The 14,134-nt window shown below is 30.3% G+C and overlaps 1 protein-coding gene across 5 annotated transcripts in view; it reads left to right on the forward strand.

The window, feature by feature from the left end:
* Positions 1–13,618, forward strand: part of LOC106464988 (serine/threonine-protein kinase VRK1-like) — a 69,862-nt gene extending 56,244 nt beyond the window's left edge. For 4 of the 5 annotated variants that reach the window (XM_013925178.2, XM_022392811.1, XM_022392808.1 and 1 more), the window contains exons 9-13: positions 1,434–1,554; positions 3,091–3,149; positions 3,697–3,872; positions 4,691–5,075; positions 9,304–9,716. In XM_013925178.2, coding sequence (XP_013780632.1) covers positions 1,434–1,554; positions 3,091–3,149; positions 3,697–3,872; positions 4,691–5,075; positions 9,304–9,401 — 839 coding nt within the window. In that variant the 3' untranslated portion in view covers positions 9,402–9,716. Of the gene's footprint in view, positions 1–1,433; positions 1,555–3,090; positions 3,150–3,696; positions 3,873–4,690; positions 5,076–9,303; positions 9,717–13,476 lie in introns of those variants that run through there. The other variant, XM_022392810.1, reaches the window with a different exon arrangement.
* Positions 13,619–14,134: the final 516 nt, after the last annotated feature.

The raw sequence follows: 14,134 nt of genomic DNA on the forward strand, positions 1-14,134 counted from the left end.
TAATGTCCAGATAGTTATCAAATGTTTCTTAAGAAAAAACTTTATATTTCATATATTTTCTGTAATTGATCTCTGTATGGATTCGGTAGATTTGACTGATCTCGCAACCACCTTAAAAAATTAGGAAATAAATTATGCCTCTTTCATTCCAGATTGAATACAAATTATAAAATGAAAGCATAAATGTTTAGACCAAATTGCTTAAATGTCATAACATTATACATTTATATTGACCTTTCAGCTGTGCCTGGCTAACAATACAGAAGTTACAATGACGTGGCTCATGTGCAATCATGTTACAGTATCAAATAACATAAATCTGACCTTTGGTCTTTACAAAGTAACCTGTCTTGTCTGTGTTTTAGGAGACTAGTATTTTTTGAAATACAGTCACATTTCAATTATTATTATACATTAATTATGTATATAGATTATTCCTATTTTGAAATAAGTTCTTAAACATATTTTTCCTAAAACATAGAACAATAAATAAAGAAATAATGCATACAATTATCTCTTCTACTTACGACCTTTGTACTTGGTTGCTGCTTAACATAAGTTGATGAGCTTTTAAAAATTTTGCATGAGGTGGATATGAAACAAAAAATTTTTATATTTTTATATATACTTTTGAATAACTAAAAAAATCAACAATTACTACATTAATACCATAAAATTCCACTATAATCTACAAAGCTTAGTAACTAAGATGTATTTTAGTCTAAAAAAATATGAAATTTTGAGCAGACTAAAGACACACCCTACGTTGTTGAAATATTGGTTCAAAAGAAAGAAATGGCACTAAGTCCATTAAAATGGCTGAGAAAGCCATTAGGGAACATTTTGAGCTACTGATTGGTTATTCATGTCATATACATGAAAAGAGGTGGGCAGGGTGCCACTTTGTTTGATTTATTACATGAGCAATAACTTAGCAAATTGAAAAGATAAGAGGCTCTTGTTTTATATTCTAGCTTGTCATTAACTGTAATTTGAGTTTCTAATTTGTATGAAACTATAGACTTAGTATTTTGACTTCATAAACGTCTAATTTGATTATCTTTGTTTTTTTAATATTTGATTTTAAAGTAAGAAATTGGGTAATACATAGTACTAAAATTTGAATTATAATCTACAGTTTGATACCAAAGTTATTGACATAAATTCATGAAATAGTAGTTCAATAAAATTTTGAATGCGAGTCAACAAGCTAGATGACATGGCCTTTCACTTGTGCACCATCTCGAAATAATTAACATATATATTTTGATACTTTATTTTGCCAATTAAAGTAGCCACAATTTCCAGCTGTTAATCATTATAAAAAACTAAAAGTGCATCTTTGAAAATGGCATTACTGTTACCTTTATCTGGTAAAACAGAAATTGAATTGATTAACCTAAAGATTATATACTTTTTGTTCTTTATTACAGCTCATTCTAGAAGGGGAGATCTGGAGATTCTGGGGTACAACATGCTTCAGTGGCTGTGCAGAAGACTACCTTGGGAAGATAATCTTAAAAACCCAGAGTATGTTAGTAAAGAAAAGTCTCGGTATGTTTTAGTTAATTATTGAATTTCTATCTCTTGCTACAGGCAGGTTAAAGTGAGCATGACATGAATTTTTAAAGTTACATTAAAAATTTAATCAAATTACTTAATCACCATGATATACAAATAAACTTGACATAAAGACTAGTTAATAAATCAAATGTTAATGTAAGTTTTAAGTTTTTGATTTTATAAAGAAATATTTACAAAATCTTCTTATCTCATTCTGGTATGAGAATTGAGACATTTACTCTCTAGGAATCCCATCTTCTGTAATTTATTTACTACACATCCGAGAAGTATAGAATTTAATGTAAAGTACTAATTATAATGTTATTACTTGTGCAAAGCATAATTTTTATAGCCTTCAATCTTATATGGTTATACAGACATAAAATAGAAAATCAAACCCATCTTGCCATGCCTGCTTGTCACACCCTCTCTTTCACAGATTGCCAATAGTTCTCTTTAGTTTTCATATCTCAAATGATATATTATAGTATTTTCTGTACAGAGTGTATGTGTGTGAATGTTGTTGTTTTTTTACATGATTTCAAGTTCATGCTTGCACTTTGAAATGTTAAATATTGGGAAAGCAACCCTGTTCCTTTGCCAGTCAACTAGTTTGTTTTCAATGAAGCCAGAAACAATTAGAAAAAAAAAAATGTATGTTCTTGTATTGAATTTATATTATTAGCAATGCTATAATTCAAGAATCTGATATTAATTGTTGAGCAAGGTATCTTGATTAAAACAAATTTTGTGATATGCAAACTTTCATTAAGAGCTGAAAAAAAAAGAATGTTGAAATTTTCTTTTATTAATGGAAATATCAATCTTATTTTGGATGTGTGCTAAGATGTACGAGTTAATATACAGAGCAGGTGAGGAATGTTCACTAATTCTATGATATAATTATGGGGTGTTGGAACTGACAAGACAGGTATATTTTTAAACAATTTATAACTTCATTAGTTTGGTATTACATATTTCTAAGATAGAAAAGATAGTAGTCTTAAGATATTTTTTCAAATATTTCTGAGAGGAGTGTGTGGAATGAAGGGCCTGTTGCCAAAGTAAATTAGAACTGAGATTATGTTGTGTTCTTTTATGTTGGAAGGAATTACAGAGTCATGCTTATTTAGTTTATCCAGAGGCTTTGTTTTTAATTCTTATTGATAAAGTTGAAAAATTTTTTGGAAGTACTCATCTGATACTGGAGATTTGCATTTGAATTCTTTTGAACTTGCCTTAATTATTTTGCAGTATACGTTGAAAAAAAAAAAAGAGTAACTTGAAGTTAATATTTACTAAGAATATGTGTTTAGGTAAATAAATTTGACAACATTAATCAAACAAGAGAAGACAATTTATTTGAAAATTTGTGAATGTTCTTTGAAAAGGAATTTCTTGTATTAAATTGCACAAGAAATGGCTTAATTGATTATGAAAACTGATCTTGATATTCTATTTTCTCCCCTAATTATGTAAAAAAGGAGCTATACGTAATGAGTTTTTGTTGTTTAATGATTTTTGCAGGTACATGTCTGATGTCATTTCATTAATGAAAAAATGTTTTGGGATTAGTAGATGTCCTGGTGAGTTTGACCTTCTTTTTTATATTTGTCTTAACTGTTTAGAATTTAAGTTTTATATTTAATGTTTGAATTATTTGTAGTTATTTTAGAGTACCTGGATGTTTATATGAAAACCATAGAAAATGTGTGGTCAATTTAGGCCATAAGAAATACTGTTGGATATGCATTTGAACTTGTATGTTTTTTGCATTTTATACTAAGCTTTGTCCTGTTCACAGTACACGAAGGTTAGTAATATGTTTTTGTTTTGTCATATTTCATTATTTTGTAGTCCTGAGGTATTTTGAAGCTCTATTTTCTATTTCTTAGTACAGAGTGCTTTCTGCTATCAAAGTGCTTTGATAATATATTGAATTTTCACTCATCAGCTGCTAGTTTCCAATTCTAATACATACTAGTTACATTTCTTTCCAGGCATCAAAAACAAATGCTGTTGCATGCTCACATTTCCAGTCTTTGTTTTTTGTATAACTAGTTCGTTATCATTAGTCTTTTGTAAGTGTTTCATGTTCTTTTAATTCTTGAATATCAATCTTTGGCTTTTTAGAAGGAATCCAAGAATATATGCAGTACGTAGCAAATCTTAACTTTGAAGAAGAACCAAACTACGAACACTGTCGGCAAATCTTAAAACAATCAATCAAAAGAGCTGGATATAAGGATGATGGAAAACTTGAATTTTCTCTTCCAAGTAAACTGAATAAGGCTAATAAGTCTCCAAAGGTATTGTTATATATATATATATATATATATATATTAGTAGTAGTATAATGGTATTATCTGTTGTATCTCCATGTAACTACTCTGCAGGGTGTGGATGGATCTTCACCAAAATTTGTATGGAGGCTCATTAGTTCCATGCTGGGGTATGTAAAAATTTTCAGTTTTGCATTTTGCAATCTTTATGGGTGTTTTTTGTGGTTTTTACCACTACTTTGCCCCCCTGTAGATAAATCTTTCACCAAATTTGGTATGGAGGTTCATTGGGTCTGAACATTACCAAATTTTTAAGACAAGTGTGAGCACTAGTTTGGTATTTTAATGTAATATATGTATATACTCAGAATTTTTTATCTTTTCTACAAAAACAGTTAGTTTTTTTAAAGTCTGAATTTGTTTTCACTTCTAAAATGTGAATAATAATATAAGTAAAAAATTGAGGGAATTCTTATCTTTTCTTAAAAATTAAATTCCACAATTAATTTGAAATGTTAACTTGAAATACCTTGAATTATTTCTATTTGTCACGTAAAATCAGTGTTTATAAATTATCTGAAAAGCATACTTTTTTATACATAGGTAGGGTCTTGTTGCCAGTATGAATTACTACTTGTAGTAATGACTTTCTACTATTATTGATTTTTAACAAAGTTCAGAATTTTAAATCAATTTCCTTTTAGCTTTAAATGTTTCATTTGACTATTTTTAAACAGTTGTGAATGGTAGGAAAGTTAATGATTCTTTTTTATTTATTAACACTAAAAAAAACTGGTAACTAATACAGAATTGAGTGGCTTTCAGAAAGTGACTTATTTTTCTAGAAAAGAATAACAAGTCAAGGAAAACAAACACCTAAAAGAAAACAAGCACAAAGAATAGCATCCTCAGAGTTTGCAGATGGAATTATAAGTGAAAGACTAAGAATAAAAAAAGCAGTTTCAGACACGCCTGAGCTTACATCACACTCTCCTTCTGAGAACATATTAAATGGGAATGGAAGTCCTATAGATAATCCAACTCCTGCCATGATTATGGTAATGCAACGAAAACAAGAACTTCAACAAAAGCAAAAAATGGTCAGGAAAAGTAAAAGCTTTCGGCAACCAAACATTCTCCATTCAGCTATAAGAACTAAATCTTCCAATAATTTGAATAAGAAGTCTTTAAAGAATGCATCGTTGAGAAGGTTGTCACCCAGATCTAAAAGTGAGTTATAACTTGTATCTTTATTACAGCATTTATCTCCAAACCAAATCTATGTTTTACTGATGCATAAGCTGCAAAGTACCAATTTGCGTTTGTAAATTTTGTGAATAGCATTTTATTATATTATAAGTTTATTTTTCAAACCAAGTTAAGGCTTAATTCAATTTTTCTAAAACTCTTAAAAACTTTCGTCCCATTGACTGAAAATTCTTGTAATTTCTTTTGTGAGTTCTTGTCTACTTTTAAATCCAAAAGTTTTCTTTATGTTAATTTTCCTTGAACATTTTTTTTATGATTAATAATAAAGTTCATGCCATGGCTGCAGAATATCACAGGTGTGCACAATGTGTGCTGAATATTTTAACTGATATAAGAACACTTTCCTCACAAACTTCAGCATTATTTTACTGAAAAAAGTGAACCCTTTCCAGGCCAATGAGCACCTTTCAGTCTTTGCTTTCACCTAATTACCTGAACCAGGAAAAGGAATTATTTTAACTATTTCCATACAGGTTTGGTCATATTGACCGACCTTGTAACCACAAAGTTATCATCAGAGTTTCCATACTATAGCTTTTAATGTAGTGTATCTTCATGAAATATTGCAACCTTCAGTAAACATTACAGGTCTTTTGTACACAAAAAGCAGATTTTTTTAATGAAGTATTTTTACTAAATATTTTTTCCATCAATATATGAAGCAAGAGTATTAACAGCTAAGAGTGCAAAGGGATTTTCATGTTAACATTAACAATACTTTTCTTCATCTGAAAATTTTTAGACTTCATTTGTGTAACTTTAAAACCCCCTAATAAATATCAAATGTTTTTTGTTTTTTTTCGATAAAACTGTATTTTGCTATTTACACTATCCTGACTTTATGCAGACTTAGTAGCTATACAAAAAAAAATATATGAAACAAATCTAAATTACCTTTTTTCTTTTTAGAATGACTGCAAATTGTAACCAAAATTTACAATTGTTTATCTTAAATAGCTTAAGGTTTATAATAGTCTACATCTGTTTCTACTTAATTTTATTGTTTCATTGCCCTTTGAACATGTCTAACCAATAATCTTACCATACAAGTTTTAAATCAATTGCTGAATGTGTAGCTACTGAATGATGTTATACACAAGCCTGCTTGTGAGTATACCTTATGAAAAATTTTCATTATCTTACCTAATTTAACCTTATCTAAACTAGTAACTTTCTACTTTTTACATTTTAGTTACTTTTATAACAATAAGTAAAAAATATGCATGAAAAAGTTCTTACCTTTGTCCTCTTGCTGTTAGTTACTTATTAGCTTTTTCTGTTTTATAAGTGCATGCTTAGTGGCTTATTGTAAGTTTTAACTCCTTTATTGCCAAGAGCACATATATATCCTCACACTGAACCACTGCCATAGGCATAATATGGGATACACTATATAATTTTTGTTTTAGGCTTGAAAATGTGGTTTTAATCACATTTGTAGTTTTGTACTACAATGAAGAAAAAGTATTCTACTTCAATCTTCCTAAAGTTTAATTAGTTTCAGATAAGTAAGGAAATGTTGAAATTTCTTTTTAATATGTATTTTAAAAATAAACCTTGCAATGGGGTAGTTGTTCATCTATAAATGTTGTAGTGAAAGAATTAATAATTATTTTTGTTGCTACTATAAATATGAACAATATTGAAAAAGTATGGAAACAGTGAGGATGAATGCTACAAAAAAAAACAACAACAGATATTAAAGGAATATTACCTCTTTATCTTAAGAAGATGAACTGCCTCAGAGTACAGTCATGTGATTAGAAAAGTTCCACAAGTATAAAGCAAGTTGCACTATACCCAGTAGTAATGTGAATCAGGTCATGTCTTCAAGGGCTGAAACACATGACAAGAGAGTAGAAACTATAGATTTGGCTGAACAAGGATACTCAGTGCTAAAAATTGTGGCACAAGTCCACATTTCAGTACGAGCAAGAAGAGCTTGGGTGAAACTGGTACTATTTATCATAGAAATGGACAAGATAGCAAACTGGAACTTCAGGATATGCTCTTTATAAGATAGATGATGGCTGAGTATAGATCTTGCCATAACCTTGTAAATATGTGTGAATGATATCTTGGGAGATCTACATTTTTTTAGGTGCTACTAATTAATGTATGTTGAGTTCAGTCCCAAAAAAACCAAGCTAGGCTCAATGTTTGCCATCTTATCAATTGTACTCTGCACTGTTTAATCACTGTCATAGGAAAAATTAAATATTTTTCACTAATAATGACTGTAGTCAGTCTTGATTGTGCATAAAAATCAGGCTAGATCAATTTTAAGAACTGACAGTTTTGGGAATTGTCAGCACTTGGCTACTAAAAGTGATTTTACTGGCTACTGACAAGATAAAATTGTATAGTGAATTCCAGTGTGGGGTATATCAAGGAAATTGGGATATTGTGAAGGAATTCCTATTGCATAGCTGCCTACTCAGGAATAAGCTTACTCTAATATCTTGTGTTCAGTCTAGGATAATGGTTTAATATTGTCAGTACTAAAATGCAAAAAAACTTCTTTAAGATGCATTGTACTGGACATAATTATGGAAATGGTAAAAAAAGGGATGTAAAAGGCAAATACTGCAGGAATGCTACCCTCTTATCATTTGAAAATAAACTTCACCACATTTTTAATAGTTTACACTGACTAGTTGTCATCCAAAAATTAAAGAGAGATATGCTACACCAGTATAAAGTACAGTCAGTCATGGTATATCCAACAGTAGTACTGTAAGTTAAGTCTTAGCTCCCAGGACTGAAATATCACATGACCTTAGTGTAGAAATCAAAGATTGGTTGGTCAATGGTTCCACATGTAAAACCATTGCAGCTGCACATCATGTTTTCAAACTGGCATTGTTAATAATAGAAGCAGTCAAGGTAGAAAAATAACACTTATCAAAAGTAATGTTAAATATGTCAGAGTTTGTTCTAAACAACTTTAAGTTAGACAGTGAATGAGTACAGATTTCAAAAATGATTTAGCTGTAAGTGGGTGAATTTTACCTTGATAAAAGTAAGATGCACATTAACATGAAGTGGTTTTGATGTAAGTGTAGGTGCTTGAAAATCACTGCTGAGAAAAAGGTAACCAAGTTGAAATAGGCTTCAGACCACAAATATTGAAACAAGCAAAGATAAAGATGTGTTCTTTGTAGATGAATCCAAGTTCTAATTGCAGGAATATTCAATGATGGTTTGTTTGACTAGTGAGAGGAGAGCAGTATCATAGTCAGTGTACAACACCTACAGTGAAGCATGGTGGGAGATCAGTACAAATTTAGGGCTACACCTAAACCAGTGATCTACATAAAATTGATGTTACCCTCATTGTTAACAAATACAGTCAGATTCTAATACACTATGCTTCCCTCAGGGGTACAACTCATTGAGAGGAGAATCATCTTCTAGAAGGACAATGATCCAAGCTTACAACAAATGTGATATTGTACCTCGACAGTAAATAGGCTGATAGAACACTCATAGTCATGGCTTGGTTTGCACAAAGTTTTAATACAAACATTCATGTGGCTGTATGGGCTTATGTATAAAACTGAGAAGGTCGAAGGATGACAAACAACTTGGCTGAGTTGTTGGGATTAGTAAAAGACATTTGGAATAATGTTCCTTGACTGAACATTGATAAAGTGTATGGCATCATAAAAACAAGGTTTAATGCTCTGTGTTAAGTAAAGATTATTAGTGTTTTGTATAACTATGGTAATGTCTTGTAACATTAATTAATTCATAATCTAGATTCAGTTAGTCATTGTTTGTGACTTCTATACGTGTATGATTGCATGTTTACATAATTACTCTTATTAATGTATATTTCAGTTCAAAGACAATTTTTATTATCAGTGTATTTCTTATTTTGGTCATTTTCCTAACAAGCTCGATTTAAAAAAAAAAAAAAAAATCCCAGCATTTTACTATTTACTTGGTGCCTTGATGTGGTAGTCTTAAGAATGTATGTATTTAAGGGTAATATTTTAGTTGATAATTCACTGACTTTTCATGTTCTCATAACATGAGTATGATTATTTAGTAAATATTACTTTAAAGAAAGTAGGTAAAGCAATCAACTTTTAATTAAAAGCATTTTCTCTTTATCAAATTCAGTTGATTTTATAGTTGTAGATAATAATGAAAATTTCAACAAGCTGTTTAATTTGTTTTTTAGGCATTACAAAGACAAGCAAAACAAGGGCAACTACTTCCAAAACATCACCACTTGCCTCCACAGCAGCACTGAACAATTCTTGTAGTCCCGAAGTCTAGTACTGATGACTCTGTAGTCCCTTCTCTAATGTACAGTCAAAGTTTTTGCATTTATTGCAACAAGAATATTTTATCAATGATGGCTCTTCCCAGCACAACTTTTTGATGTTTGTTTTGTTGTCAGTTTTTAGATGCAAAATTGGTGTCAAAATTGGTAAAAAGTATAAAGACTGGAGGGTGATGTTTCATCAACAGTAAATTGTGTTGTCAGTTGCTAAGTTACTAACATTCCCTTTATGTATGCAAGATTTGCAGAAATTTTAATAATGTATGTACAGACCAAATCAATACTTTACCTTAGTTGAAACAGTCAAACACGAAGCCTTTTATGGCTATGTAAAGTGATATGCATGTAAAGTTTGAAAGTTTAATTTTTTTTTTATGTGTGTGTGTGTGTATGTAAATGTATATGTGTCTGTGATAGAGCAAGAATGAGTGTCCATTGTTGATGCAATTCTGCCTTGTACTTGTGGGGTATCTTTATATGTCTTGAGAGCATTGAATCACCCCCCTTTTTTTTTTCAGGACTTGGGTGTATGTATAAATCTTAGAAATAAAGTTTTTCCTTTTTATATTAGTGTGAAAATCTGAGAATTAAGACTTTTAGCTTATTATTAATTACTAACAATGATTCAGTTATATAACAAAATTTAATGTAAAACATATTGAAAAATAAACTGTGATCTGAAGTCATAGAATGTTGTACAAATGAACAGTAATAAATTATGTATAAAAGGTTATGAAAGCAACTTTTCAGTAACATAAATCATGCATGTCTTTATACAGGAGCTAGAAATAGACTATCTTCATTAGTTTATAATTTTAAAAAAAGTATAATTATTGACTTGCTATTAATGGTTTTGAAATTTTAGTTGTGACAAACAAATTTAAATACTAATAACTGTATAATGTAGATAATCATAAAATGTAAGTATTTTTTTCATTTGATTATAACTGATACCTTTAGTCTTGTTTTCCAATGATTTGAAAAGCTGGATGTAGTAAACAAAATTGGCCACTAAAGGAGATCAAACTTAAATATATGTAAAGCTGATTTTTTTATAGTAACTGGAGACATGGAAATTTTTATCTTAATTCAGCAGTTTCTGATTTTTACTTGTGATTAAAGAAAATATTTTTAAGACATGTTCTATAAACACTATCAAATTATTTTTTTTTATTTTTTTGTGTGTACGTACAATATGACATCATAAATATCACATGTGATTTTTAGTAAATTAGAATTTCACTGGAATTGCTTTGGTTATAAAACAGATAATATATTTACAGTATAAAACAAATCAACTTCCTTAAACCTGAAAATACAATTCTATATTTTAAAAAGTAATAAAGCTAATTATTTTAACTGTACTGCTGAAGTATGAAAGACTGGAAATCTGAAACTATTAGTAAAACATTTATACCACACGAACTAACATCTTCCTTAATTGGCATTCCTATACATACATTCTAATTGATGGTTGTCCTGCATCTGTATCCTAGTAGGCACCTCCATACTATAATTAACTAAAAAGTTGTTTGCAATGATAGGCAGTGTGGCATTTTTAACCTGAACAGCATCTCATGGTGAGAGACTCCAAGGTTCATGCTCAGCAAGCTCTAGTTTAGAATTGATGTCCAGAAATTGGATAACCAGTCAATCATCTATGTGACCACTGTTAACACAAAAGGAGGATTGACTGACATAATTAAAATGCTCCCACAGATGAAAGTAGGAATATCTTCAGTGGCATAATAGTGTACAGTGAGCCATGAGTCACAAAAGCAGGATATATAAAAACAAAATGGCGAAATCTGTTTGAGAGCTATTAAGATATTTGCAGAATAGAAAAAAAGACTTATATCTCTTATGTCTACTGAATGCTCTAAACCCATGAAACAAGAAAATACAATTTCAGAATATACATCTTAACGAGTTATTTATGGCCTATTCTTACAATTGTTTGTGATTGATATATGGATCACAAAGACTACCAATGAATCATCCAAAGTGTGCTCAATAAGCTCTCTTTCTGAAGTATAGTTGCATCTCTTCATTTTTTTAAATAAGTGTTTCAAGTTTTTAATTAGTAATAAATGTTTTTCATATAACTTGCTGAACTTGAAATTCATTTCTTAGCTTTTCTTTAAAAAAAAGAAAAAATTATTTGAGTTATGATTTTTTTTTAAGTTGTTAACTACTGTAGGTGTTTAGAAAGAAATGAGAATCAGATTAAAACAAACATACACTTATGTTGTGAGTAATAAATCATTATTGCTTAGCATAGCACGCATTAAGTATGATGTATTGTGTCCATTTCATGAGTTCATCATAACAGGTTAGTAAATTGTAGGTGTGGTATTGCAAGTTCTGTATGCAGTTGCTTTAATAAAAAATAATTGTATTGGAAGTGTTACCTATGCTAAGAGTGCAAAAGAGATGGAAATCATGTTACTTAAAACCAATGACACAGTTTGTTTTCTTAATGTATATCTATTGTGGAAATACAACATATGATGTTGCTAGCATCATACAAATATTCGTTCTGAGCACGTTATATTTCCAGTTGTAATATCTATAAATATTTCTTGACAGTAAATGACTGTTGACTGATCATGTGACTGGACAAAAAGTGATACACAGAGAAAATATTTATTTCATGTAAAGCATAAATACGATGTGTGCATTTGCAGTCTCTTACATTGGACCGTCATTTCTTGTTGATATTTCCAACTTTAGATCATCCATCAGCCTGACTAATACAAGGGTTCTTTGCTTCAAAGAAACCTTGTATTTAATTAGCATGAAATGTGCCAACATGTGATTGGTCATTATATTTTCAATGTTTTGAGCTATATGCTGGATATAGGATGCGTGAAGTTAGGACATGGAAAATTCCTGAACGTTAAGAATGGAGAAGCTTTATACAATATGTAAAAATAGGAGGTATGATATAAATTTGAGATGTCAGTGATTATTCAGCTAGTTCAATGACAGTCAGTTGAATGAGTGGATAAAAGTAATGTGTTATTGAATATTGAACGAGGGATTTAACTTAGTGGCAGTAGTGAGAGTTATTGCATCTGTTAGCAAGTATTTTCAGCAAGTAAGTTTATTTGTAAATTAGGCATAGGTTACATTAATATTGTTGTTTCTGTTTAATCGTTTCTTAAGTTAGGCCTACAAGTAAAAGTAGCTTGTTGCAAATGTTAGAGAAAATAACTCGTTGTTTCGTGAACAAGGCTTAGCATTATGTTTACCATATAATTCAAAACTAACTCAAATAACAATATGTCACAACACTATCAATGATAAGCATTTAAATTCAATTTTGCGCAAGCTACAGGAGGGCTATCTGCTCTAGTTCTTAATTTTAAAGTGATGTACTAGAGAGAAGGCAGCTAGTCGAAACCATCCAACATCAGCTTGTGGGCTACTCTAATTTAATAGTGGTATATGACCATCACTCTTATAACACACCAATGATATCAAAGTGTGTAATGCAATGTTTTTTGTGGTAATGAGGCATGAATCACAAAGCCTCAGATCTACAGTCTGGCATATTTAATCAGTAAGTTGTGCTTGGCCCTGCATTTCAATTTAAAGATTACAATGTAAAATTACTTCCATTCAGTATTTAGGTGCAGATGGTTTTCATGCAAAGGAAAAACAACATGACATGCAGGTATATTATGCATTTTTTACCATATCTTGTAACAACATTTTGCTTTAGTCTGTTTCAACTTAGATTTGGCACAAGCACGTGGTAGAAAACTGTTGAGTTGTTTCATTCTACTTATCTCTGTTTCTTTATTGTTCTCTAGCAGATTGTATCTACTTTGCCCATAGCAGGTGTTGCTGCACCTTTGTACATTGTGTAAGGTAGGGCACTGACAGCAATGTCTTTCACTGGCTGAATAGATTATATCTAAGGGTTACAGTCTTTAATGAGAATGACCATTTATTTGGTGATACTTGTCACTTACGGATAAAACCAAGTTTTCCCATTTTATAGGGAGCATCAGTTTTGGTCAGAACAGAGTAAAATTTACAAAGAGTTTTATTTTATTCCAGATGTGATTCTATCAGTGGAAAGTCATCTCAAGGGATAATAACTATTAATTGATTCACTCATCCAATCGGAAGTGACTGTCCAAAGTTTGCACAAGTATCCATACTTGTTTCAAAATATAAATAAAGGTTGTGTTTCATCTTACATCACATGTCCAATCTATTTACTTTCTTAGTTTGAAACTTCATGCCTCCAGTGGTGCGGCAGAATGTCTGCAGACTTACAACACTAGAAATAGGTTTCAATACCCGTGATATATAGAGCACAGATAGCCCATTGTGTAGCTTTGTACTTAATTACAAACAAAATTTAAACTTCATATTTATATCATAATTGTCCTCCAAGATTTTCACGTTATAAAGCAGACCTGTCTAATAAAACTGTATCTTAATTGAATCCACGTGAAATTAGGGTGTCTTTCATGCTGAAAAAAAAAAATGTGACACAGAAAAGAAATGTATTATAAAGTTGCTAACAACAGCTTTGCACAGAAAAGTACTGTTGTGGAAGGTAGCAACACAAATTAAATATGAAAAATTAAAAAGTAGAATTGTTCATGATATTTTCTGTAATGTTCATGAAATAGATTTTGCTTTGAATGGATTCATCTAAAACTTCAGTTTGGTACCTGACTACACTGGTTTTAGCTTTTTCTGATAT

This window comes from Limulus polyphemus, unplaced genomic scaffold, assembly GCF_000517525.1.
Source record: "Limulus polyphemus unplaced genomic scaffold, Limulus_polyphemus-2.1.2 Scaffold1803, whole genome shotgun sequence".
NCBI classification, from domain to species: domain Eukaryota; kingdom Metazoa; phylum Arthropoda; class Merostomata; order Xiphosura; family Limulidae; genus Limulus; species Limulus polyphemus.